This window comes from Apiospora aurea (assembly GCF_038362705.1).
Source record: "Apiospora aurea strain CBS 24483 chromosome Unknown utg000002l_segment0_segment0, whole genome shotgun sequence".
Lineage (NCBI taxonomy): Eukaryota > Fungi > Ascomycota > Sordariomycetes > Amphisphaeriales > Apiosporaceae > Apiospora > Apiospora aurea.
In genome coordinates this window covers 3,520,573-3,546,869 of record NW_027117389.1, presented here as the reverse complement: position 1 = coordinate 3,546,869, position 26,297 = coordinate 3,520,573, and the positions used below count along the sequence as shown (strand labels likewise).

Below are 26,297 nucleotides of genomic sequence, written 5' to 3'. Positions count from 1 at the left end.
TATCGGCGCTTTGCTCCACCTAAAAATTTCATGTTGGCAAGCAGAAGAGCGACTGGCTCAAGTAACTAACAGTACCATACCCTCGTGAAAGAAGGTGTGTAGGTCAACAATCACACCCAATTTCTCGACACCTGCGCATTTTTCTCAGCCGATAGTCAAGATGGCCGGCGCTAAGAAGAACTTCAAGGCGACGAAGAAGTTTGAGTCAAAGCACTTGAAGGGTGTTTTAGATCAACGGAAAGCTGCCGCCAAGGTCAAGCAGCGAGCCCAGGTCAAGGCCAAGAAGCAGCTGAAGACGACGAAAGATGGCGAGTTCTTCAAGGGCCCCAACGATCCCGATGCCCCCAAGAAGGTTGGCAAGGACAAAACACCCAATGTCGGAGAGATGAGCGTGGACGAATTCTTCGGCGGCGGCTTCGAGATCCTGGACAAGTCAAAGGATGGGAAGGCTGCTGCCAAGCAGTTGGGCAAGCGGAAACGAGACCAACCCGCCGGCGATGATGAAGACCCATTCGAGGATGGCAGCGACGACGACGATGCCTCGTCCGCAGACGAACAGCAATTCGGAAGTGACGACGAGGACGCTGCCGACGAAGAAATGGACAATGCGGTTGGCATGAGCAAGGATGCGATGGACGCCCTGGCAAAAGACGACCCGGAATTCTACAAGTTCTTGAAGGAGAACGACCCCGAAGCACTGGAGTTCGACGATGCCGATCTAGCTGAAGTGGACGACCTGAGCGAAGGAGAGGAGCAGCCCAAGAAGAAGCGGAAGAAGGCATCCAAGAAATCCGCCGAGGACTCCGATGAGGAACCCGTGGACGACGATGAATTGACGCGGGAAATGGTGGCGCGTTGGAAGACCTCCATGGCCGAGAACCACTCTCTGAGAGCCACGCGACAAGTCGTGCTGGCTTTCCGTTCTGCTGCGCACTTGAACGAAGACGACGCCGAGGGCGAGAGAAGGCAAAAATACAACATCTCGAGCCCAGAGGTGTTCCACGATATTCTCGTGGTTGCGCTGAAGCAAATACCCGAGGTGCTGCAACATCATATTCCTGTCAAGGAGTCCGCTTCTGGCAAGGTCCATATGCCCACCGAGTCCAAGAAGTTTAAGACGTTGTCTGTACTTCTCAGGAGTTTCACATCCGCCATCCTGCACCTTCTGGGTACACTGTCGGACGACGCCACTCTGAAACTCACCCTGTCAGCCTTAACTCCCCTGATTCCGTACATGCTCAGCTTCAGGAAGTTATTAAAGGTCCTGATCAAGACAGTTGTCGGATTCTGGTCGCTACACACCAGCAGCGAGTCTACCCGAATCACGGCGTTTTTGGTGCTGCGCAAACTTGTGGTCATTGGTGACAAGGGCATCCGAGAGGTCGTTCTGAAGGCGACTTATCAAGGCCTCGTCGCCGGCGCACGAGTTACCAACGTCAACACAATCCAAGGTATTAACCTCATGAAGAACTCCGCGGCCGAACTATGGGGTATCGACCAGGGCATCGGCTACACAACAGCATTCGGTTTCATCCGGCAGCTCGCTATTCACCTGCGAAACAGTATTGTGAACAACCACAAAGAGTCTTACAGAAACGTGTACAACTGGCAATATGTGCACTCTCTGGATTTCTGGTCGTGTGTTCTGGCAGAGCACTGCAGCCCGCTGAAAGAAGCCGAATCAGGGAAGGAGTCGCAGCTGAAATTGCTTATCTATCCCCTTGTTCAAGTCACGCTCGGGGCTATGAGACTCATTCCCAACGCAACATATTTCCCTATTCGATTCCAGCTGATACGGTCATTACTACGAATCTCACGAGCCACTGGAACTTACATCCCTCTTGCGTCGGCTCTCATTGAGGTACTGAACTCTGCCGAGATGCGAAAGACCCCTAAGGCCGCAACCCTCAAGCCCTTCGACTTCCACGTTGCCTACAAGGCGCCCAAGTCGCATCTGGGAACCCGGGTATACCAAGACGGTGTTGGCGACCAGATTGTTGAGCTATTCTCCGAGTACTTTGTGCTTTGGGCGACAAATATTGCGTTCCCCGAGTTTGCTCTGCCCGTCATCATTACCCTGAAGCGATGGCTCAAGCAGTCGAGGAAGAAGACCGGCGGTAACAGCAACGGCAAGTTACGGTCGGGCCTGATCCTGCTAGTGCAGAAGCTTGAGGCGAACTCCAAGTTCATCGAGCAACGGCGCGTAAAAGTCGACTTTGCTCCCAGGGACAGATCCCAGGTGGATGCGTTCCTGAAGGAATTCGACTGGGAGAAGACTCCTGTCGGTGCCTACGTTGTCGCTCAGCGGAAATCGGGTGCCGAGAAGGCCCGCATGCTGGAGCAGGCGCGAAAGGAGGATGACCGCAAGAGGAAGGAAGAGGAGCAGGAGGCTTTGGCGGCTGAAGCGATACCTGAGGACGATAGCGAAGGGGACGAGGAAGTGGATATGATGGACGAGGATGATGAGTCTTCGGATGACGAGTAGGATGTCCCAGGTTGGGCTCTAGACTAGGAAGCACGTGCATTTAATAAGTAGGCATGCTCAGGTTGTTCAAAAATTGTTCTGTCCAGTATTTTATTGACCAAACTGGACCTGGTACTGCGATGGCGCTGTGTCCCATATTTCTACAGGGCATCCCCAAAACTACCTAAACCATCTACGCTTGTCATGACTTTTAGTTGTACATGCCTTCCCAGGGGTCCGGCTTTTCTGGGGCCGAACGGAAATATTGGTCGTAGAAGGCTTCGAGCTGTGCGTTTGTCTCTAGTTGGCCGTTGCCACCCTGCGCCTCCTGCTCATCCCCTCGCTTGATCGCCGCCTCGATAGTTTGAACCAGCCCTTCCAGCGTGGGGCGCTCTCTCGGTTCCCTCGCGAGACATAGCATGACTGTCATTTTATCCCGAAAGTTAGATCAATACTTGCCAACAATAAGAACCATACAGGGTGATGTTTTACAAAAAAAAAGGCGGGGATGAGGAAAGGAGAAAAAAAAGAAAAGAAAGGGAAACATGGAGGCTATTATTGTTGTTTCACGGGGCCAACTCACCAAGCACACGCAGGTCTTTTTCGTAATCCTTCGCGAACGTGTCCACTTGGTCGCGGCGCGCCACCCCAAGGAAGCCCGGCCACTGCACTGTCTCGTCTAGGTGCCAGCCGTAGGTGTCGGTCATCCGGTTCGGGTCCGCCGGCGTCGGCGTCGGGACTCGTCTCGCCTCGCGGTTGTCCTTTCTCCACATGGCGCGGGTCATGAGAGCGTACATGATCTAGACGTGGTAAATAAATGTTACGGAGGAACACGCAAGAAGCCGTGTCTGATCGGGGGAGGAGGCGGAGGATGGGACAGGTCATAACAGGGGCGGAGCGAAACGTGGAACTTATAAGTGACTTACTTACCTGGCCAACGCCCCAGATGTTGGTCCAGGCGCCAAAGGACTCTGGACCTCGATATACGTTGTTGTCGAACTGCTCCTGTTATATGGGAAGAATGGGAGTATCAGCTGCCAGGCTCGTTTCATACCTTAGGCATAAAACCTCGAATGGGACGCCGAGGATGCGTTGGTTACTTACAGGTGCGTGCCACGTCAACTTGCCTCCTGTTCTCAGACTAGGTAGTGATAAAAAGGTCAGACTCTTCTCTGACTAAGTATCGTTGCGTTTCTCATACGCGTACTGGAGGAATGGCCAGCTTACATTCCCTCGTCGCCCTTGGCAGCGTCATACATTAGGCCGAAGTCGGCAACCTACGAAACCAAATCAAAGGTATTAGCATCCTTATCAGTACAAGGCAGGCGTGGCATGGAATCACAGACAAGGGGGAAGTGAGACTTGCTGACCTTTGCGATAGGGTTGAAAGTGTGTTCCGCGTCCTCGGGATTTGGCGATCCGAGGAAGACTGTTTCGAGGGATTCACGTCAGTTTATTGTAATGGTGTCGAGTAAGTTCCTCTCGAGGAGAATTTGTGAAGACTTACCATTTCCTGGGTCCAGGTCCTTATGGATGAGGCGAGCTCTCACTTCGTCTTCATCCACCTCCTCGTGCCAGGGTATAGGTGCGTTCGTGACATAGGATCTCCTCCTTTGCCGGTTGTCCGTCTGCGATCGGATCATGGCTCTCAGTTGGAAGTCGGACTTTCGTGGATATGCCATCGCGATACAAGACCTGGTTACTACAGCAGGTTTTGTTTTTAGCAGATCGAAGCTCCGGTCATTAACACGGGAAGAAGGAGAAGGGAAACGTCATTCCGTGCCAAACGTACAGCAGAGAAAGAACCTCCACAGAGTCCTATTCGGTATGACTAGATGCTTTCCGGGAGTAGCGACTTTTGTTACACCATTTCCTGGGTACGCGTCATCTAGCTTGTATATCAACTCGAAGAAGTCGTTATACTCAAGATACTCGAGGATCACTGTATGCATGCAACTCATCAGTGGTCAACTCTGCAAGCCAAGTTCGGGAGAGGAGGTGCCTGTGTGCTGTGGTCCCAGTAGATGCTTACTTGCGTGGTGGACGATTGGGTACAGGGTGCTTTTCTCATCCCAGAACTGATCGTTGCCCACGGGCAGTGCCCTTGTTCCGTCCTCCTGTTCCTCCGTCATGTCTGGTGGGAAATGCAGCAGACGTGGGATGTGTTCGGAGGCGTCGAATTTCTACAAGATAGCAAATTCGACAGTGAGCAGCAACCCAAGAAGAGGGGGTTAGAAAGTAATACTGCATTGCCTCGATTCATCTTACTGACCATGTAATACCTCATTTCGTCCTCGAACGCCTCAATGATAGCGTCTATGGCAGCCCTTGGAACCTTGACGGCGACGTAGTCGACATGCTGCTGGTTCGCGTCCACTTGTTCGTATTTCAGGGCTATGCCGAAGCCACCCCAGCCCAGGGTCCTCTTGAAGATGAGGCGCGTGTAGTCGAAGTTCTGCCTGAACTGGCGGGAGGATGACCGAGCCGCCAGAAAGGTGGGATTGGCCACGTTCACGCGGTTGTCCTTGGCAGGCCTGAGCAAAGGCTGGAGGCGCTGCCGATCTATCAAGCAGGAAGAGAGAGAAAAGTGAAATAAGTTAGCCAAAATACCCAACCTGAGGGAGGGATAACCATATCTCCATTGATATGTCCCCTCTGCATGCGCTCTTGTGGACACTCACCTGGATCCCAATAACGGCCCACGTTAGCCATCTTGTTGGTTTAGTGCGTCTGGAGGCCTCATCGACAGTGTATGATAAACTTAATCGAGTGATAGAATTCCAATGCGTATGCAGCCCCGAAATTCCCAGGCAGTTGCGACAAGTCGCAGAACATGGAGTTCCTGGACACAATGCGCCATTCGTAACCCCCCTTTCTTTGTCCGGGTAAGAATGCTAGTGCTGTCGACTGCCGCTTTCGGTATCTCGCATTATGCTTTTTAAAGCTTCCAGGTAAACAGAAAACGTCCTCTTGGATATTCGGTCTTCTAGCGTCCGCAACCTGGGCTGACCCCTATTCAGTGCGCAACAGTAGTCTAGCCCACATGGTAGGAAACTAAACGATGGCCAATATTGTCACACATGATTGAATAGGAAGTTCATTTGCTAGTTGACCATGAAACAGTTTTATATCCAACTCTATCCTCAGTATGGCTTTCTTCAGATCCATATATATATACATACGTGCAATTACGGCTGCTGCTCTCGTTGCTGCTGCTGGGCATTGGCTCTGCGTAGCCGGCATCCCCCTGGTTCCCCCGCCGAAACCTTTCCGCCGCAACTCTACCCAAAGTCCGCAGCAGCCCGGCGGGGCCGCCCATGTCCCCCAAGACATCGCGCGCCTCGACCTCGTTCTCGTCCTCGTTCTCGTTGTTCTGGGCCGCGGCCGGCGGCGCGGGGGTTTCGCCGATGATGTACTGCCGGCAGAACCTCTCGATGTCCGCGTTGGTCTCGCCCGGCGGGCTCTGCCCCCGCGCCTCGCGCTCGTCGCCCTCCTTGATGTGGAGCTGGATCCAGGGCAGGAGGTAGACCACCGTCGCGCGCTGCCGCTGGTGCGACGTCATGCAGCGCGCCACGAGCTCGCGGAGCTCCCGCGAGTACCTCCCGTACATGGCCTCGGCGCCGCGCGGGGGGCGCCTCTCGTCCTGGCACAGGAACCAGCCGTAGCTGTCCCCTTCCTGGCCCTGCATGGTGCATGTCCGAGACGTGAACATAGGGATGACAGGAGGCTTCCTCTTCGTGATGAGAGAGAGAACATGGTCTAACAGGCCAAGGTCAGCACATCTATACTTATTTACTCGTCACGAAAAGCAATACGCATAGAGATTATGCAGTTGCTCTAAATATGAGCTGGGATCAGCTTACAATTCCCATGCCCCAGATATTGGTATGCGGGCCGTAGGTGTCGGCATCCGGGGTGTAAAGATTATACTTTATCAAGTCCCGATATATTACTTGTTCCTTCAAATGAGAAACTGAGGGTTAGTTCGAAATGTCCCACGAGGCGTGCAAGGTTGGGTGTAAAAGTGAGTACGGTGGACTGACCGGTGCGAGATACCCGTGTTTTCCACGCCCGTGCAACGAAATTAAACTGAGTATTGGATTTTAGACACGCATCACCATAATAAGCATTGAACGGCAATCGTGACCTACGTATCTCTTGTGGTCTGTGGCGTAATTTCCTCGACCAGACCGAAGTCGCCCAACTAGGGGGGTGATGGCCGGTCAGCACAGCTCCTTTATTCCCCCGTTACTTTTCCTGTCTTTTTTTCGTGATCCGCACTTACTTTGAAAACCGGTTGGAGCGCGTGCTCACGTATATTGTCCCGAAAGTCCCCAATGAGAACGTTACTCGGATCGAAGTCGAAGTGGACGATGCTGGCAGGATCGTCTGGCCCTATCCTCTCGAATTTTTCAGGCATCGGCTGCAAATTTCTTGCCATTACAGGTGCTTCGCCCGCCGTAAGTCGTGGCCAAGCTAGTCCAATCCAGGCTCGTGTGACTGGAGAGGAGTAAGCATGCTGCGGTTGGCTGCGCGGTAGAGTAGAGGCGAAAAGTCCTATCTCTGTCCAGTCTTCGCGAACTCACGGCATAGAAATATCCTCCACATAAGCCTCGCCGGGATTTGCACAGAGTCGACCGAAATATTCGGCGCCGGGTCATTCAGGCGGTATATAAGCTCCCTCAGGTCCCCGTGTGACATATATTCGAACATCAAATACCACCTCGTGTTCCCAGTCATGAAATCCTCGTTTCCCTTGGGCCAAGGGCCGGGCCCCAGCTGGCTGCCGACTGGGTACTGGTCCAACCATGCCAGCTGGACCATATGCTTCAGGCCCATCAACCTCTATCCAAAGTTCGTCAGCACGTGTCGTCGAGTTCTCCAGGGCGAAACAGGACTCGGGGTCTTCTTGCATACCACGTTCCAGAGGAACTCCCTCCGGAAGACCCGCACGGCTTGTTCGCCACCAGGCTCATTCCTGAGTTGTTTGGGCATCTTGACAACGAAGTTTCGGAGGTGCTTCCCTTTGTCGTCGGCCTGGGCGTATTTCACCACGGCCCCGAACCCACCCACGCTCAGCAGTTCCTGCTGCGTGAACTGGCTGAACCCGCTGAAATACTGACGGCATTCTTCCGCTCTCTGCGTGCCGGCCTGCGTACTCTGCTGGTTAAATGGGTCGTTCGCCGGTCGCGGTCGATTGATAGGACCGATGCGATTATCGACTGGGAAAACCGTGGGTTAGCCCTCTGGCACGATGGCGACAGCGAAAAGGCTCGCCTCAAGCTGGTCGACTTACTAGGGTCATTCATACTAAGTAAATGCTCCCAGGCTGGTGGCTGTATTTGGGGGTTGATTTTGACGGCCTGGACTCGTTCAACGACTCTCTATTCCAGTACACGATTAAAAATGAGACGATCCTCATGCTTGGCCCGGTGTACAATCTACCAAATCCTAGCTATCAAGCCAAAGCCCGTCATGGAACAGCAATATTGCCGGGAAGGGACAAATAGGAGAGACATTCCGCTTGCGGGCAGACAAAGGCAGGGAGGGGAGGCGCAATTGCTTAACTCGGATTCCTGGATCGAGTATCACGAAACCAGCTGCTATGCGATATCTAAATAGGAATCGCCTTTCTCTAGATACCAAGGTTTTACCATGTGCACAGGTTCGTAGTGTTGTAATCGAGCCGGCTCGTGGATCCCCATTCCCACCTCCTGTGCCGCACACGACGTCGGATACGATAAAGCGGGACTATGCCAACCCCTGACAAAAGGACCCGAAAGTGGCGGACCACCAGAACTGGGTGGGGGAATAGTTGAGGTATATAATTAGAGAAAATAGAAGTCAGCCTGTATTTTGCTGCACACTTGACCCTGATCCAACCGACTAAAGCCGATTTGGATTGCTCGATTATGGGCGGCTCTTTGTCCAAGCCCGACCCGTCGAGGTCGTCCCTGGAGGTGATAGGCGCCGGCTACTCGCGAACGGGCACGTCGTCGATGCAGCTTGCGCTGGAGAAGCTGGTCGACGGGCCCATCTACCACGGCGGCACGCAGATCTGGCTGAGCGGAGATGACAGTAGGCTCGCCCCTATTCATTCATTACCCCTTTACAAATGATTGCGGCGGCCGCTGCATCTGTGGAAGGAAAAAAAAGAAAAAGAAAAAGAAAAAGTCCTTTTTCACTGACCCGAGACTGGGGGCGCCCACCTTCACAGACCGCACGAAGCTATGGGCCCTAGCCTGCGAGGCCAAGTTCGTGCAGCACGACGCCGCGCTCACGCGGAAGCTGGTGCGCGAGGCGGTGCGCGGGTACGCGGGCCTGGTCGACATCCCGGGCATCTGGTTCGTGCCGGAGCTGGTGGACCTGTTTCCCGGGGTGCGCGTCGTGCTCAACACGCGCGCGCCCGACCGGTGGTGGCCCAGCTTCGCCAACGTGCTCGGCCACCTGCCGCCGCTCTTCGGCCTGCTGACGGCGCCCCGTCCGTCCGTCCGCTGGATCCCCGGGCTCCTCCGCGGGTTCGAGCGGTCCGTCGACGAGTTGCTGGTCGCGGATGGGCGCGAGCCTGGTGTATACGGTTCATGTGAGTAGGGGTGCTTTTATTTCTCTGCAGAAAACTTCAGAACCCAGCCCCCGGGCCCTAGAGAGGCATTTATTCCTTCTGGGCCGTTTTGTTTTCTTGTGCTGACATCTTATGCCTGCAACTAAAGTCCTCCTTGACTTGTATCAAAATGATATCATCCAGTCTGTCCCAAAGGAGCAGCTCCTCGTCATGGAGGTCAAAGATGGCTGGCCGCCGCTGGCACAGTTTCTGCAGAAGCCGGTGCCGGATGAGGAGTTCCCACGCGTCAACGAGAAGGCTGCATTCGACAGGCAAGCGAAGGCGATACTTATCAAGCTGGTATTGACCTGGGTTGGCATAGTAGTCACTACGGGCAGCAGCGCGTATTTGGGATGGCGACTCTGGCAACGCCAATAACACTATACTATGCGAGATCGGGCGCTGGGGTGGTATGAATAACACTCAACAAAACGGATAAACTCAAAAGAAAAAGAAAGGAAAAAGCCAGTGTCCTTGTTCTATGGTCCCGCACCACCACCGCCGCCAAGATTCATATTCCCAAACTGCTGCACCGCGGCGCCCAGGGCCCCGGCCGGCTGCGGCGTCGGCGCTTCCAGAGCGGCCCCGGCCGCAGACACGTTCTCCGGCGCGTTCTTGATGTACTCGTTGACGAACCGATGCAGGGCCGCATCCGTCTCCCACTCTGGCAGCTCCCCCGCTGCGCCTTCTGGTCCGTCTCGTCGATCTGGCCCGTCACGTTGAGCAACAGGAGGTCCAGCGTGCCGCGGACGTCGAGGTTCCGCGACATGAGCGTCGCGACGGTGTAGCGCAGGTCCACGTCGAACCGGTCCAAAACGGTGATGCCGCTGGTGCTTCTGATCGTTTTCTCGTTCTCGAGGAACCAGCCGTACGTCTGCGGGACTACCATCTCCGTGCCGTCCGGGTACTTGAAGGTGGCATCTTGACAGAACTTCCTCTGAGGGTCGCCGCTGAGCCTGCCCTTCGTCATCAAGGAACACATCGCCAGCCCAATGCCCCATCTATGGCAGTCAGCTAGGGCACTACCTGCAAAGAAAGGGTTGGCTTCACTCACAGGTTCGTCCTGTAGTCCCACATCTCCAGGTTATCAGGCATACCCAAAAACTGCTCCGGTGCCATGTAGGGTGTTTTACCAGAATCCTCATGAGACTTCATCCTTTGAAGCTGTTAGATAGATGAACAATACAGGAGAATATGGACTGGGCCTCTTACTGGTCTCGGGGTCGTCTGTCGGATTCTTGGAAGTGTGTGCACAAGCCCCAATCTCCTAGCTGTACCCTCCCACCGTCAGTAATGGAACGCGTGTAAGTGCCCTAAGCATGCAATAAGAAGAGACCATACCACTGCTCTGAAATAGTCATGCTCCCCATCCTGGGGATTGTTGCTTTGGCCGAGGAAAACTGCAGCATCGTTAACATACTTTGTCTTGAAACCGGATAGACGTTCATCGGTGGTGTGCGGTGATGGTATATGAACTCACTATTGTGAAGATCTATATCGAAATGCACAACGTTCTCTGTCTTCACGCCGTCCCATATGTCTTCCCTGTACGGTTCCTCCACCAGCATATCATCGACCTCCTGGATTGTTACTGGGGGCACGTCGTCTTTGTGCTCTTCCATGTAATCGTTGCGCCAACTGGCTACAGCGTATGGCCAAGCCATGGCAATAGTCGATCGAACCACTAAGCAGCGCATCGTCAGCTGTGCAACACACGACCTCCTCGTCTTGGGGCCGAGTCGCTTAATAGCATAACTTACGGCAGAGGAAGATCCGCCAGAGGAGCCGGTTTGGAATAAAAGTCAGCTTGGGAGACGTGTCACTGTTTGGTTGAGCCATTGCGACGGCGTTAAGTCGCTGGACCAAGGCTATAAGCTCTCCATGCTCCAGGAACTCGGTGATGAGGAAGTGGCCTTGTGCTGATATGAAATCACGGTCTCCAAGATGCTCAGGTTCCTGACCGCTATCTGGTGGTGGAGGAGGAGACCTGTATAGGGGCACGGGGTTGACGAGGAACGGCACATGCTCCATCCCCTTCACAAACTGTCGGTGCGGTTTCCTGTCAGCACGCGGGATTTTTCTCCGTCTTTGAGAGCTTACTTACATCGTACCATGTATATTCATGTATAAGCGATTCAACCGTAGACGGACGATTGGGCCTGACAGGAGCCTTGACGACGATATGCCTTAGGTGTTGCCCAGTCCCGTTTTTCTGTGAGTATTTAACGGCTACTCCGAACCCTCCGTACCCTAGAACCCTGTCATATTCTAGATTTGTGTTTTCGAACGTTGACTGGACCTTTTTCAGAGCAGTGCGTGCTAGTATAAACTTCTCTGCATTCCGGTCGACATTCTCAGGCCTTCCAGCAATGAGTTGCTTCAAGTCTGGAGCGCGCTGGGCGTAAGCAATCGCAGAAGCAAAGTGGTGTCAAGAGTCACGAGCCTCCTATGCAATCAGGGTCGGAATTTCCGCTTACCTAGTGGTGGGTAGATCCTAGGCTGTGGCTGACCTGGAATCGGTGCTGCCGCTGCCATATTCAGACTCAGACTCTAATGATGTTAGGAAATCGGTATGCAAAAGGGGTAGAAAATTTGGGTATATGACTCTTTCAACCGTATGAGTATTCGATATGCACTAGAAGTCTACAGAATGGGAACCGTGATATGTGCAACACATCGATCCGAGTGAGACGCATATGGCTTTTCGAGCTTCAAGCTCCATTGTGATGAACATGTTCTTTGTGCTCGGTTGCTTCTGGCATTGTTGAATCCCGCGTGCATTATGGTGTTTTTGGACAGTTAGGGACAAAGGAACGTGGAGTGCCCGGCCCCCAAGAAAGGAGGATTACATATGCTTTTGGACTATGGCGTATATGAAATGTGTCTGTGGCAGTAGCAGGTGCTTGTGTGGGAATCAACATACGTACAATGTAGGGGCGCCGCCAAGCATGTCGAGACGTTCGGTGACTAGATCCACGGCTGCTAATCAACTTCCTTGGTACATCCCAGGCAATCACCCCATGTTCGCAATTGCTGCATGCGCGCTTGTTTCCGTCGTGTCGAGGACGAGCGCTGGGCCGGGTCCAAGTGAAGCGGCCGTGGGCTCAGCGACAGTGATTGCGCCTCCTCTTCGGTAAGGTCGCCTCGTTGGTATAGGATGTTGTGCTTCTCGTCGCCGAACAGCAATCTCAAGAGCGTACCAATCCGCAGTGGCTTCTCTATGCAGGTGTCACAGCCGGCCTTCAGGACGGCTTCTCGCTGCGAGATGTTCATAGAAGGGAACATGGCGATGATCACGCATGGGCGCAGTCCATAGCTAGCCTCGAAGGCCCGGATCTGTTTTGTCGCTTCTGCGCCGCCCATCACGGGCATGGCCCAGTCTAGAAAGGTGGCCTCTATTATCAACGCTCGATGCCCACGGCGGGCGGGAAGAGTCTCTGGCGTCTTACCCATCAGGATGCATCGGAAAGCCGCAGGGTCGGCCTTGTATGCTAAAACTGCTAGGAGGCCGTTCTCGACGATTGTGGGCGTCCTATGCGCTTTCATCTGGAAAATCTTGAGAGCAAGCTGGCAAGAGCGTGTTAGTTGGTTCGAGTGTTTGGCCAAAAACAGCAAGTAAACATCGATGTGCATGCAGGCCTACTCTTTGGTTTACTCTGTTGTCTTCGGCTATCAAGAAACGTACCTCACCAGAGGACAATGTGGCTGTCCCCTGGCGGGAAGCATTCTCGCTGGCTGCATGTGTAACAGACATCACTTGGCGTGTGGTTTTCTGTTTTTAGATTTGGTTTACGTTTATTAGTTCGGTAAAACCCGTCGTGGTTCCGTCGACTTGGGAAGCTGGTTGATGAAATGGATGGTGAGATACTCATCCGGTTTCAATTGATTACATAAATCATGGAAGCGACACAATCCCCCTCGACCCCACGACCCCACTTCTCCCGCCTGGGCTGTCCCACGCAAGTTCTGGAACGGACAACTTTCCAGGAATGTCTCGATTTCAAAGACGACGAGCCGAATATAAAGACATCGTATGATCATTAAAGAAGGAAGCTATCTGTGTGAATACCTAATGCAACCTGTCGAGGGAGTACCGATAATGGTGCGAATCCTGCACCAGAGAATGAACGGCACGACAGTATGCTTCACCCACGGCCTCCTTCTTGACAGTGGTCTACCAGATATTCTGCCTTACTTATGGTATATGTTCTTGAAGACATCGGGCGACACGCTGCTCGTGAGGAGGTTAATCTGAACGGCTTCGCCCTTTGTTTCATTATGCAACACACCTCCTGTGCCGGTCGCCGCGGCGATGCCTTCAATTGCAGTGATATTGCGCTGCGTAGTGGTGTTCTCCGCTTTGTTGTAGCCTGGAACCGGTATTGGCTTAGACACGTTGACAGATAATGTCGTTTGTCGCCCAAAGGGGAGAAAAGAGATCGGCTACGTACCAACAGTATAGCCCCCTACAGCTGGTATATTGTCTTTGCCCTTCAAATCTGGCTCCTCTCCACGAGACGGAATAATATATTCTTTAGACTCCTCGTCAGAAAGCCCCTGAGCCTCCGGGGCTCGGGGGTCCTCATCACGGGTCCAGACGAATACGGCGGCAAGGCGTTTTGAACGGAAAAGGTGGCGCTTGATGTTCTTCATGAAGCTCGCATGCTCGTTGGTTTCATTGGCCGTGGGCTCTAGGTAAGCCTCGTTGCTGGCCACATTCCCTATTGAGGCACCAGGCTCTGTGTCAGCGCCATCGACAACGACAGCCTTTACAGTACAGCATTGAGAAATACTGACTCGTCATGGTGGTCTCCGCCATGATCACCCAGCCTGTCGTTTCACTTGAGTCTTCGGTGAAGATGTAGAGTAAGAATGCTGATGAAGTCGCGAGTCCGGAGAAGAATGAAGAATGCCTTACTCGAGACAGACTTGGGACCGGGTCATTATGTATGTATGTTGCAAATGCACACATTTGCATACAGACAACGAGCAACCAATTCAATGGATCGGAATGTGTGGTGCGTATACTTAATCAACTCCAGCTTCACCCCAGCACAGCCGGGCGCAGAGAAGATGCAATGCGCTGCTGACCGCATAACCACCACAAATCAACGATGAGACAGAAGCAGGCAATGAGTTAGGCAATGAGGCAAGCTTCGAAGCAAGCAATCAGAATCCAGATCCCAGGTGGCTTGAAACTTGATTAGCACTGGAGCCTGTGGGATGATAAGCGATGGAGTGTGCGGGCACAGAGTGATTCGTGCTCTTGGGACTATTATTGATGTAGCATCCCGAGGTTTAGTATTGTAGACACAATGTATACCATAACAACGCTGTTGTTGACTACACCAGCTCCTAAAGCGTGCATCGCCCGCAAGCTCGGCGCCCTCTCTTTCGGTATGTGTGGTGACAAGCCGAAACCGTACGACTGTGTCAGGTGTTTGAGGTGCATTCAGAGAGCGCCATCCCGCATTGGAGGGAGGTCGACGAACCATCACTGGCTGCAATGAAGAATAGGTCCCGGGGGATATGCGCTGAATCCTCCCCCATGCCCCCTCCACCAAACCATCTTGCTTGATCGTAACATCACAGCTGAATACGGCCATGGCTTGAATTGACCATTCCAAGAGTAGAACGCGGTCAAGACCTGGATAGTGACCAACTCCCCAAATTCTCTTCATTAAAATATACTCTAAGACTCGACTATGGGTTATCAATCATATACTTAGAGTACAGACTGATTAATCCTTGAGTATGAAACTGTGAATGAGTCTGATAGCGTCTGCATCACATGATATCAGATTCATCTGTTGGCTCCCTTCTCCCGCGCTGTTGTCAGCCACTGTTACTGGTGCCGAGGCAGTTGCATCGTCGAGCCCAATGATAGCATTGAACTGAGAGGCCTTGTCTGAAGCCAGGTTTCTTTCGACTAGCAGCCTGGCTGGTGTTGTCTGCGTCTCAATCCTGACGATGCCTTTGGCTATCTCTCCCGTCTTGTTCACGTGCATCACATTGATCTCCAGTAATAGCTCGCCCTTTGCCCTGTCGAGTCGCGACAGGATTTCGCTCAGTTTAGCTTCGTCTTTCGTCCTGAGTCGCAATGCATGCAGACTTCGGCGAACTGTGCTTCTATGGCTCAGGACCGAGACCTCCTCCAGCACATCCCGGACCTCAAGTTGAATGGAATAGAGTATCTTGAGCTGGGCTTGGATCGCAGGTCCATGTAGGTCTGCTGACTGTTCGATATTGCACAGGATGCGTTGAAGGTTGGTTGACTGTAGGGTAAGGTCGCGGAGCAACTTGGGTGCCGCGCGCACGCTCTGCATGGCCAGATCAATCTGCTGCCAAAGATTCAGGGCTTGGCCAATCAACTGGGCAATCACCGCGGCCGAGCTGAGCACTTCCTATTCACGGACTTTGGTCAGCCTGGGTTGAACATGAACATGGGCATTGTCAACCCCACCATGGTTTATTTTGCAGAACTCGTTTCCCTATCGCCCATGCAAGACAGCTTTGCAGCGTTTGAATGACTGGCAAGTGTGTGTGTGAACACCAAAGATGTAAAACGTTGGGGGTCTCCCAATTTGAACATACACAGCAGGCAGAAAAGGCGGCAGCTTACCGCTTTCTTCGAACTTCCTTGAGGGAGACTCGGCCCTCCGATTACTCTTCGTTTATCAGGCTGAGTGCATAAGAAACGCGCGAATCGACATATGGCTCCATACAATATTGCGATCAGGCAGCTTTCCAGTAGGGCAGAAACAATAATATCCACGAACGCCCCAACTCAAACTTGGCCTTCGGGGTAGCTTAGTGCCTTGTCGGGCGCAGTCAAAGGCAAGTGGTAATCAACTGCTTCTCTTGCCTTGTGAGCGGTTGCCCTGCATGCGGCCCAATATACCTCTTGTACTTAATGTATTAGTGGCATGGTACCACACCACCGAAACGACCAAACCACTCCCCTGACGAGGGGCTTGGTGCTATATGGCCACATGATCTCTATGCCCCAACGGCAACAGACGTTTCGAAGAAGAAAAAAGAAGAAGAAGAAAGTATTTCCCCTATTCTATATACAATTCGATCGATGCCAAACCATGCTGTGGCGTTAACCTATCTCCTTAGGTCTACGAGACCGAGTTCAATGGGCAGGGTACCAACCAGGATGAGAAATGCATGACCTCAATGATCTGGCAGAAAGAACGAATGTTTGGCAAACATGAGAGATCCTCAGCCGCTCATATCAGCTCAGGCCATACACCCATATGAGAACGAGTCCGTCAGTTCCGGCGTTCATCCACTGATCTCTTGATCCCTGTGTGCTGCCGTAAGACACCACCGGACTCACAGAAGCACTGGCAGGTGGAACGGAAGGTAGAGGGTCTGCAACCCTTTTGCAAGGGTGTGGAAAGACAGCCACCCTTGATCAGACGGCTTGTCGTATCCGGGGCCTTGTCTAAAGTCACTCCACCACCGGCAGATGAAATGGAAGCCAGGGTGCCTATCCATTGTATGTGATAGGGGAGGGAAGAAGGGAGGTGACGATTTCCGCGACTCAGACGTGTCGACAGCACCCAAGGCCGGATTGGCATGACTTTGTGAGGTGCTATCACCACAACGAAGCATCCGGAAGAGGGGTATTGCTTCTACCTGACCTTCCCCTTTAATCAAAGGCGGGCGTTGCTGCAGAGACAACTCAGCGTGCATTGGAAATGAGGAGATGAGTCGTTTTCGTCTTTTCTTGCAGCATCATGATGACCGCATCATCCAATGAGCAATCTCTACTCATACCCCTTTACAGCCAGAGGACGCATGGGATCAGGCCATCGAACACCGGGGAAATGTGGCTTTATGTGCTGAATGACGTGAGTGGTTAAGGGGCGAGCATCCGAATGCATTGCAGCGCGCCACCGTTGGTTCTCGGAAGCTGCTGATAGGGCACCTCCTCACACCTCGGTTGGGGTTATCTGCAGCACGACAACCGGTGTGAAGATAGGCTGTGTGTCTCTTGCAGAGTCTTCAAGGGGCCTTGGAAAGGACGAGACACGGGAGACAGGAGACGAGCGGGTTTGCGCAGGACTGGCCCGTATAAACCCGATAGGGTGTCAAGCTCGAAGGGGGCCTGTCATGAGAATCCTTGGGGAGTCTTTAACCCGAACCCCTTCTTATGCCCAAGTTGATAGTGGTTCGCAGAAGTTAACATCAGAGAAAGACGCGATGGGACTGTCTCTATCCAAACTGCGCCTTGGGATCCGGAATCCAGTGAAGAGCCCCGACTCTGGAGTGACCCCAATCCAACAGAGCAACCAGGGTGTTCCTCCTGTAAGAGGTAAACGGCCGCAGCGTCTCGAGACGACATCTCAACCCCATGATACAGAGCCATCAGAGACCCATGCGCCAGTCAGCCATGCGCCAGACAGCCATCTACCTATGGATGACCAAGATGCAAACACTTATGTTGAAACCGCGACCAGTCCAGCAGCAAGCAGTCACCAGCATAGGCTCAGTAAGAAACAACAGGTACAATCCGCTACATGAGCTATTTTCTTATCTGATACTAATTATATTATTCTCTCTTTGGTGTAGCTTTCCGAAGTTTCCAACAGGCATCATCTACAATGGAGTCCGTTGCCATCTGTCATGCAGCACCCCGACACAAACGTCAAGGTCTTTCGGTGGGAGATGAGTGGTGAGAAGCGAGCCTTGCGCATCATGTGCAGTGATCTTTGCCAAGGCTTGCCACACCTTGCAGCTAACTCGCCAGGAGTTTGGACCGAGTTCTCGGGGCACCTCGTTGTTGAACCGTACGAGCTGATCTTCTACAATAAGACAAGAATCAAGCAGGGCAAAACGGAAGACCTAGGGCACGGTAACTGGCAGAAGCATCTTCTTTTCCTACTCGAACAACTGGAAGAAGAAAGTCCCAGGGCTTGGAGCGTACTCGATGCCATTGAAGAGCGCCGCCGTAAGACTATCACGTTCGATGCCGTCCCGCTTCTCTACCGCCCAGGAGCTGTCGTACTAGAGGATCAGTACGGGGCGTGGAGGGCGTATGTCATTGAGAGGTGCGAACATAGAACATCGACAAGTACCGAGTCGATGCTGACCCATGCCCGCTATCTCGACTTCGACAAGACTGGGAAGTACCTGGTTCCATACACCAGTGTCTTCGAGCTGACCAAGTTCGATTCCGAACTGCCGATCACTAGTCTGGAGCTCATACCTCTAGAGCTTTTTGATCAGAAGCCTGACCTGATCGACAGTGTCAGGGATCGTGGGGCTAAGTACTCCCAGTATGGTGCTAGAGTTTGGTACTGCGACTACCACGGGGATGAATGGCCAAGGCCGTCACGAAAGGTACAAAGTTTCTGCGCCCTTCCTACGTTGTTTACATTTGCAATCTAACATACCATGTCAATAGGGGCCACTGAGAGTGATCATAGACTGCATTACACCTAGCAAGCATATCAGGGCTACAGGTGTCTCCAATGCAAAAGAGCATGATGTATTCTGCTCGATTTGTGCCGGGAAGTCGCCTGGGCTAGCTTCTTTCCCGGAGCCCATCAAACATGATGCGCCAGTGTGCGGGCCAGAGGCGTCTGACAGAGAGCAACATCCAGTCGGTCTCGATACGGACTCAATTGAAAGCCCATACCTCTTCTGCCCTCCGAGTCTCTGGGCGTTTTCCTTGCACCATAAGACTTGGAGAAGGGTCTTGCCTCATGAGTTAAGTGAGGTAGATACACGTGATGAGCCTTTCGACGAAGACCTATGTATGGAAGACAAGAAGAAGAGTCACTTCAAGTCAATTGTCCGGGAGTACACCAATGTGCTCAACCAAGGCAAACCATCAGGTAACTTGGTGCAACAGGGACCAGCCTTGAGTGTCCTCCTTTGTGGAAATACCGGTGTTGGAAAGACCTTTACAGCGGGTAAGTGCCAACGAAGCGAATTCGATGTTCCCGATACTGGCCTGATTCAACTAGAATGTCTTTCTGAGAAGTACGGTTTGCCACTTTACACAATGAACTGTGGCGATCTTGGAGATGAACCAGAGTCATTTGACCTGAAGCTGCACGAAACCTTCCTTCGTGGCATCAATTGGGGCGCGATCATTCTGCTGGATGAAGTGGACGAGTACGTCTACAGCCGAGACAGGCACAACACGAAGCGCAATTATCTCCTACCCATCTTACTTCGACACCTCGAGACATCGCAGAGCCTCACCATCATTACCATGACGCACACTGAGGATGCTGAGCCGGCGTTCTTGGGGCGTCTGCACTGGTCGCTGCACCTGCCTGGTTTCGGGTTTGCAGACCAAAAGCATCTCTGGATCAAAGCCTTTGATTCTATCCCCATGCACCTCAGGCACAAGAGGGAGTTGCATAACTTTATCAACGACGAGTTGGTGATTTTCGAGGACGGTGACTTCAAGTACATGAACGCGAGGCAAATTGCAAACGCAGTGAGGTTTGCGACGGCCATTGCGCGAGGGGCCGACATGAACGGCTCAGAATGCGGCTTGAATGCAGAACACATCAGAACAACATTGCGACTCAGCAAGGACTTCGAAGAATACATGCAGCACGGATCGAAAGGTGCGAAGGGTCGGAAAATGGAGGCGATGAGGCTAGTTGCAGGGAAAATGGGTGGGAACGGAGGAGTCTAGGGGAATCTGGAGGAGGGGGGGTTGGGTTGGCCTATACGATGTAACGAATCTCATATTTTATTGTCACATGGGGGTATATTGACGATTGGGTTGTTGCTTCTGTTACTGCCTGATTCTTCGTGGCTTTGCAGTTAATCGACACCCTAGGATCCGGTTCGTAATCAGGTATTATCCAATGCCATTTCCATGATCACCCTTGCGAGGATTCATCATGTCAACGCCTTGACGGGGAGTGGTTCATAACCAGCTTAGAGAAAACGCCGTCCTCGAAGTACTTCTCCATGATTGGCAGGTGCCTAGAACATGTCACCATCAACTTGGCTCCCGTGCCGGATAGCTTCAGGTTTGCGCGAACTTGCTGCAAGTTGTCGACAAACGTTTTAAAATGTTCCTCTTCCATGTCATCAAACATGATTTCAAGGTTGTCGAGCAGGATGAAGATGGTCGTAGCTTGAGTTTCGATGGCACGCCGCCTGAACCGGTCCCATAACCCTGCCAGATCGCCCAAGATATCGCGTGGTCTTTCACCAAACTGCTCCGGGGAACGAGGGTCCTTGGTCCGGAGATTTCGAAGCTGGTCGATAAAGTCCTGCACTATAATACCTCCCCGCCCCCAGGGCTTGTCTGCGGCGTTCTGCTTACAAAAGTGCGCCAGTATGGGCCTGTGCTGCTGAGTCGTTTCGTTCTCTCCGATAATCACTCCCACGATTTCGAGTGTGAGGTCCGTCGTCCAGTCCGACGCAGATTTACAGGTAGATCGGCGGACAAACAGGCCGTCGCACTCTTCTGAGTTGCGCCAGAAATCGACTTCTTCGCGGTCCTTGTTTGCCAGGACATCAAGAACCCGTTGGGATGAGCCTGGCGACAGATACTGCTCAATACACAGAGGTAGATCGACCTCCAACCAAGAGCCGCCCAAAAGCATGTTGTCATGCGGAACACCATTGGGCGACTGGGGATCGAGGCGCCTTATCGCGGTATCATCAGAGACGTCAACAACATTCGCCGTTGGAACGTCATCGATGTGTATGTATGAAGGCTTGGGCGAGTCAATCATGCTCTGGAAGAAAGCATCAGCTACTTCCGAGCCTTCTTCTTGCTGAATTAGCTTCGACGCGACATCGGGGTGTTCTTGTGCAATGAACATCCAAATGTTATGATGATGTACGCCTCGAGAGCCAAAGGTGGCAGTTATGTTATAGTAATGATGATGGTGAACGCTCTGGGTGCCATAGTTGGTGTTGTTTGCATTGATTTGCCGAGCGTGTCCTTCGGCCCTGTTATGGCTGGACTGGTTGGACGACGCCATGAAAACAGATTGGCCCTGCAAACAGCCTGGGGGCCGATACCCCTCGTGCAGGCCTACGTCGAATAAAAGCAATGGCTTTGGTTCCAAGGATCAGAGTATTTCATGGCTGTTGCTGTCGTGTTCTGCCGGTCGCGCGCGCACGCTCGAAAAAGAATGATTGGCTAAGCACTCCTTGGGGGAAGAGAGAAGAAAAAGATGCGGATGCAGCAAAGGGTGCGTTTACATGAACGCTAGGTCGAGGCTCTATAGCCCAGAGGCTCCCTGTTGAGGCAGCCATCAGCCAGGCCGCACACCATATAGCAGTGTAAGTAAGTACGTACTTATCGCTACCACATCCCCGGCATCACCGGGACTGTGCTGGTTATGAGTTGGGCGGAAACGGGGATCCGGCTGGCTTCATATTGACCAGAGAATCCCAAAGAGTTTCAAATGGGAACTACAAGCATCCTATCAGGCACGGAAGTGTACTGTAAGTGCCTCGTCAGATTACATGTCGGCCTCTATGTGGCGAGGCATACCCTCGTTCTGATCCGAATTACTCCAAGTCTGCTGACAGTCACCCCCGCAAGCCACCGCCACTTTTCCGCCTATCTGGCTGACTAACACTCTCACACAGAACTCGTATGTCGCATCATATCTGTAGGCAATGTTCGGGTCAGCTGGTGGAGCTCTGCGGGTGCGATATGTTTGGCTGATTGGCTGACTCGCTGGCATACAGGAGAAGGGAGGGATGCTATGAGCTCCACACGCACTCACGCCATCTAATCAAGCTCGATGCATATAAGCAGCCAGTACTGCGCACATAAGCTTCATATGAAGGGCATTGGTATGTAGATATATATGTGCGTGCGTGCGCGCACGCTCCTTATTCCTTAACACAGGATTCACACCACGCAGCCAACTTAACCGCCCACTCCTCCTCCCTCTTGATCCCCGTCGCCAGAGCCAGCGGCGGACTAATATGGTTATGCCCCGGAATCGACTCGACCGTCAGCAGCTCCTTCCACGGCCAGGCCTCCGCAAAGTCCCGATTCGCCTGCAGGATGTCGTCCGGGTCCAGCTCGCTCGTGAGCGCCAGGTACGGTGTCCCCCGCGTGGGCGGCCGCCGGGCATCATCGCCGCGCGCCTTGGCCGCCTCCACCAGCCCGACGGGCGACTTGGCGTAGTGGTGGTCGGCGCCGCCGTAGTACGCGTGGAGCGGCGCCGCCATGGGGCCGGCGTCCATGCCCTTGAAATGGCCCGGCATGCCGAGGAGCGCGATGCCCCGCAGGAGCGCGCCCGTCCGGCCCCCGCGCCGCGCGTTGTCGTCGGTGGTGAACGGGTCGCGGGCCCCGGCGAGACTGGGCTCCAGCGCGTAGGTCGCCGTGTGCACGCCGCCGGCCGAGTTGCCCAGCAGGAAGATGTCGGTCCCGGCCTCGTAGCCGGCGTGCCGCGACGGCAGCTCCTCGGCGATCCAGCGCACGACGGCTGCGACGTCCTCGCCGCCCGAGGGGTAGACCGCGCCATGGTCGAAGCGGCGGTAGTTGGTGACGACGACCGTGTAGCCGAAGCGGGCGGCGAAGAAGTGCGCCACGTTGCCGTAGGTCAGCCCGCCGCTGTGCTCCTCGTTGCGCTTCGAGTTGTGGACGAAGCCGCCGCCGTGAACGAACACCAAAACCTTTTTGGGGCCCTTCTGGGCAGTCGTTTCCTCTGAGGGGTAATACACGTCAAGGGTCTGCCGCTCGTGCGGGCCGAAGCTGTACTCCTCACGCCGGGTGGATCGGATCTCCGACTCGTGCGCTAAAAGCAACGGCGTATAAGCCTGGACCGTAGGGCCCACGACTTGGAAGATCGCTCGCCCAAACGCTGGGAGTTGATCCATTTTGGGAGTGTTTTTGTTAGGTAAATAATCTCAACTTGAATGCAGGAACCCCTCGTAGTGCAAGAGGTCAGTGTGTATGTAGGCGTTGTACTTCGGAGTGTTGCCCGAAAGCTGCGGTTGGCTAGGAATATATACAATGACCGTCCTGCATACTCGGCTATTTCCAGAACTCCGAAGCGTGGAGACTTGCGGGGATCTCCTTACCCCATCTTGGCACCTAAGTCACCATCCATCGCGCCCTCACACGGCCTTGCTGGGTCCCGAGCATCAGAGCGGACATCAAAGCTGGGATTGGCACTAAGTACGGACTTTCGTGTGTCGGCGGATTCTCCGGATATGAGTGCGCATAGGTGAGATATTCCTCCGAGCTGTAGCGCCAAATTGTACAAAGTTAAGCCCGCCAACGGTGGCGCTCCCCCTTCGTTACTCCAAAGAAACGTCATGGGTCATCCGGAACTTCAGTAAGTCTCCCTTAACAATCCCGTCCCTTTTACGTTCGAGCTGCTCCATATCCCAATTGACGCTGACGAATCTGCCGCTAAGCCAGGTCCGTCGCTCTTTGGTGAGCCAAACCAGCGTATGCGCTGGGAGTGCCGGCTTGTCAACCAAGATCCCATGCATGAATTCGGGCATATTGCCTGCAAGCTCGGTGGGGACGCTCCCCGGATGCAGGGAGAAGCACACGAGACCCTGACCCGCGTACTGCGTGGCCATGTTCTCGGCCAGACGGGTCACAGCGAACTTGGAGGTCTGGTACGCGGCACCCCCGGGAGTCAGACACAGCGCACCGTAGCTGGAGACGAGAACGTTCGTCTTGAGCTCGCTCTTGAGAAGCATCGGCAGGCAGTACCTGGAAACGAGGTACGTGCCTCTGAGGTTGATCTCAAAGGTGAGCCACCAGTCGAGGGGGTTGGATTCCGCGAGCGGCAGCCACTGCTCCAGGTAGCCGGCGTTGTTGATGAGGATGTCCAATGAGCCGCCGAAACCCTGGGCGATGGCATTCCCGGCTGCCTTGACACTGTCTTCAGACTGGACGTCCAGAGTCAGCGCGAGGATTTGCGGCGGCTCTTTGCAGCCGGCGTCCGATGCGGCTTGCTTCAGCTCTGTAGCTAGATCGGAGAGGCCAGAGCGGGCGCCGATGGCGATCTTGCTGCAGCCAGCTCTCGCAAAAGTAAGAGCTGCTTCGCGACCGATGCCCTTCGAGGCGCCCGTAATGAATACAAATCGGCCTGAAAGATCATCGTGCTTGGTCGAGATAAACTCGTAAGTATCAGTGTGCTGCGTCTCGGTGAAGCTTATCATAGCATCTCTATTGGCATCTATTGACATGGTGGATAGGTGACGGATGTCTCCAATTTAATGTGGTTGACAAGTATGACCAGAATAACGAGTAGTTATATGATTTAGGTAGAAGTGTTGAATCACTCTCGGATGGTGAAGAATCCAAGGTCACTTATGAAGCGGTGATGGGTCACCAGACTTTATAAGCCAGGCTTAAAGATCGCCCTCCGCGTTATGCTTCCTGACTTACGGCCTATGTTCGTTGTCGTCATGCTTCGGGTCGAAGATTATAAGCGCCGGCGTTAAGCCAGCCCGGAACCAGGCACAACCGAGATGGGGATAGATGCTTCCGGAATTGGAACAGCTAACTCCGGCCACAACTTTGTCCGATACTATCAAACTGCACTGTCTTGGGCAGTGTGCAAGTAACACAACTAATCGAAGGACTTCCGCTCGAGAAAGCGTGAGTGATTTCCCAAAACACAAAGGGTGGTTTATCGAAGTGATCACTCAGGGCGCCTTGGCCAGAATCTCATGTATTCTTCTCGAGATGAAGTCGGCCACAGCTTTCCGTCCTTCGACCCTGAAGATAGCATCGTTATGGAAAGCACCACTAACAGCATGCCTTTCCGTGGCCAACCCGGACTGCTTTGACCGATCAAACAATTGCTGGCTGAGGGCCATGGGAACGAGTTCATCTTTGGCGGCTTCTAAGAAGAACAGGCGAGGACGAGGACTCTCATCCTTATACCTCTCGGCGATATTGTCGAGGTTCTTCAACGAATCGAGGTGGCTGCGCAGGAATGGCCAGAGATACTTGTATGGTAGCCACTTCTGCGGGTAGAGTACCTCCAACATGGCGCGAACTGATGTGAACGCTGTCTCTAGGACCAATGAGTTGAGTCGACAGTTGTCGGGCATTGGATAATCTGCTGCTAGATTCGTAGCAACACCGGACCCAATGCTTTGACCCCATAGTAAGACTTCTGCGGGCGGATTAGTTGAGTCCGCTTCCCCAGCAGTGGCTAGATATGTGTCATGGTGATAGTTGGATATCCAGTTAAGAGCAGCTGCCGCGTCCAGCCGCAACCCCTTTTCCGTGGGACGACCACTGGACGTCCAATAGCCCCGATAACTCAGACATACGAACGAAAGTCTAAAACTCCTGGACTCGGAAAGCATTTGCCTTTTGATGATGCAAAGAACCTGCGACAGATCTGGTAAACGTGGAGGCGTGGACGAGGCATTGCCCTGGAAATATAAGATGTAAATGTTGACTGCTTCCTCTCTGCGCCCAGCGCCGAGATGCACGTCAGCTACGCATAGGGCAAGATCCTTCCCGTCGCTGCTGCGCACTCTTTCTTCGCGCCACTTGATGCCGGCGCATTGGCTTGCGTAGTCCTCTATTTGTTCCCAACGAGCGTTCGGCGGCAGTCCGGGCATGTAGATGATTTTGTTCTGGAAGGTCACCAGCATGCAGCATTTCCAGGTCCACAAGGCGACGAAAAGCCCGCTGAACACCACAGGGGCTAGGGCCAGACCCTCGAGATGAAAAGATCTGATGCAAGTCCACGTGGGAACCACGCTGCAGGGTGGCTTGGCAGCATGTCTAAGTGGTGGAAGTGAAAAAGCAAGACGCCGCCGACCTATCGCTAGCGATCGGGTGCCACGAATGGATAGCATGAAGGGATGCCTCTCGACATACGCGCCGCGACGTTGCTACTGGAAATAGTGCGCCGGGGTTCAGCACGTCCAATTGCCCGCTGCCAATAAATAAGTGCTGTTCTACCCCCTGGTGTTGGTTAGGGGCGGGCCGGATTATGGATGTCTGCATGTGACTTGGGAGAAGAAACGATATTGCGATGGACGGCAGAGAAGCCACTGGTGGTGGCAGATGAGTGCAGTGCTTTCGGCTGGCAAACGTAGAGGGATAGACAGTCTCTCGAGTCTTCATCCCAGCTCAATTCATATCATCTCATCTCATCCTTCGCGGTCGAACGGATGTCAGTCAGTGAAGATGCTGCAGCAGTTGAGCTTGCAGCTTCTCGCTGGCGTGCATGAAGAGGCCACTATCCAGATTGAAAGAAAAAAACAGTAGAGGGACAAAGTCAG

At 53.4% G+C, this 26,297-nt stretch overlaps 10 protein-coding genes across 10 annotated transcripts; 3 read left to right on the top strand and 7 right to left on the bottom strand.

The window, feature by feature from the left end:
• Positions 1-160: 160 nt before the first annotated feature.
• Positions 161-2,485, top strand: PG986_003457 (ribosome assembly protein; the record flags this gene model as incomplete). The annotated part of the gene is made up of 1 exon (XM_066839679.1): positions 161-2,485. The coding sequence occupies one exon, from the start codon at positions 161-163 to the stop codon at positions 2,483-2,485; it is 2,325 nt and encodes a 774-aa protein (XP_066704743.1).
• A 190-nt stretch (positions 2,486-2,675) lies between these two features.
• PG986_003456 (uncharacterized protein) lies at positions 2,676-7,773 on the bottom strand (the record flags this gene model as incomplete). Its single annotated transcript, XM_066839678.1, has 16 exons — positions 2,676-2,887; positions 3,048-3,264; positions 3,395-3,469; positions 3,569-3,605; positions 3,692-3,741; positions 3,835-3,893; positions 3,972-4,166; positions 4,257-4,406; positions 4,497-4,647; positions 4,737-5,018; positions 5,146-5,224; positions 5,647-6,223; positions 6,779-6,993; positions 7,185-7,309; positions 7,382-7,686; positions 7,761-7,773. The coding sequence occupies 16 exons, from the start codon at positions 7,771-7,773 to the stop codon at positions 2,676-2,678; spliced, it is 2,742 nt and encodes a 913-aa protein (XP_066704742.1).
• Positions 7,774-8,376: 603 nt separating this feature from the next.
• Positions 8,377-9,443, top strand: PG986_003455 (uncharacterized protein; the record flags this gene model as incomplete). The annotated part of the gene is made up of 3 exons (XM_066839677.1): positions 8,377-8,542; positions 8,682-9,047; positions 9,175-9,443. 3 exons carry the CDS (start codon positions 8,377-8,379, stop codon positions 9,441-9,443), a joined length of 801 nt encoding a protein of 266 aa, XP_066704741.1.
• A 101-nt stretch (positions 9,444-9,544) lies between these two features.
• PG986_003454 (kinase-like domain-containing protein) lies at positions 9,545-13,884 on the bottom strand (the record flags this gene model as incomplete). Its single annotated transcript, XM_066839676.1, has 12 exons — positions 9,545-10,066; positions 10,120-10,142; positions 10,278-10,302; positions 10,407-10,465; positions 10,546-10,749; positions 10,826-11,108; positions 11,170-11,460; positions 11,989-12,032; positions 12,083-12,597; positions 13,261-13,435; positions 13,517-13,786; positions 13,863-13,884. 12 exons carry the CDS (start codon positions 13,882-13,884, stop codon positions 9,545-9,547), a joined length of 2,433 nt encoding a protein of 810 aa, XP_066704740.1.
• Positions 13,885-14,806: 922 nt separating this feature from the next.
• Positions 14,807-15,531, bottom strand: PG986_003453 (uncharacterized protein; the record flags this gene model as incomplete). The annotated part of the gene is made up of 2 exons (XM_066839675.1): positions 14,807-15,469; positions 15,529-15,531. 2 exons carry the CDS (start codon positions 15,529-15,531, stop codon positions 14,807-14,809), a joined length of 666 nt encoding a protein of 221 aa, XP_066704739.1.
• Positions 15,532-17,702: 2,171 nt separating this feature from the next.
• Positions 17,703-19,734, top strand: PG986_003452 (P-loop containing nucleoside triphosphate hydrolase protein; the record flags this gene model as incomplete). Its single annotated transcript, XM_066839674.1, has 2 exons — positions 17,703-18,419; positions 18,484-19,734. The coding sequence occupies 2 exons, from the start codon at positions 17,703-17,705 to the stop codon at positions 19,732-19,734; spliced, it is 1,968 nt and encodes a 655-aa protein (XP_066704738.1).
• Positions 19,735-19,948: 214 nt separating this feature from the next.
• PG986_003451 (uncharacterized protein) lies at positions 19,949-20,881 on the bottom strand (the record flags this gene model as incomplete). The annotated part of the gene is made up of 1 exon (XM_066839673.1): positions 19,949-20,881. One exon carries the CDS (start codon positions 20,879-20,881, stop codon positions 19,949-19,951), a length of 933 nt encoding a protein of 310 aa, XP_066704737.1.
• Positions 20,882-21,908: 1,027 nt separating this feature from the next.
• Positions 21,909-22,904, bottom strand: PG986_003450 (uncharacterized protein; the record flags this gene model as incomplete). The annotated part of the gene is made up of 1 exon (XM_066839672.1): positions 21,909-22,904. The coding sequence occupies one exon, from the start codon at positions 22,902-22,904 to the stop codon at positions 21,909-21,911; it is 996 nt and encodes a 331-aa protein (XP_066704736.1).
• Positions 22,905-23,327: 423 nt separating this feature from the next.
• On the bottom strand, positions 23,328-24,233 carry PG986_003449 (uncharacterized protein; the record flags this gene model as incomplete). Its single annotated transcript, XM_066839671.1, has 1 exon — positions 23,328-24,233. The coding sequence occupies one exon, from the start codon at positions 24,231-24,233 to the stop codon at positions 23,328-23,330; it is 906 nt and encodes a 301-aa protein (XP_066704735.1).
• A 462-nt stretch (positions 24,234-24,695) lies between these two features.
• On the bottom strand, positions 24,696-25,661 carry PG986_003448 (Protein bem46; the record flags this gene model as incomplete). Its single annotated transcript, XM_066839670.1, has 1 exon — positions 24,696-25,661. The coding sequence occupies one exon, from the start codon at positions 25,659-25,661 to the stop codon at positions 24,696-24,698; it is 966 nt and encodes a 321-aa protein (XP_066704734.1).
• Between the last annotated feature and the right edge of the window lie 636 nt (positions 25,662-26,297).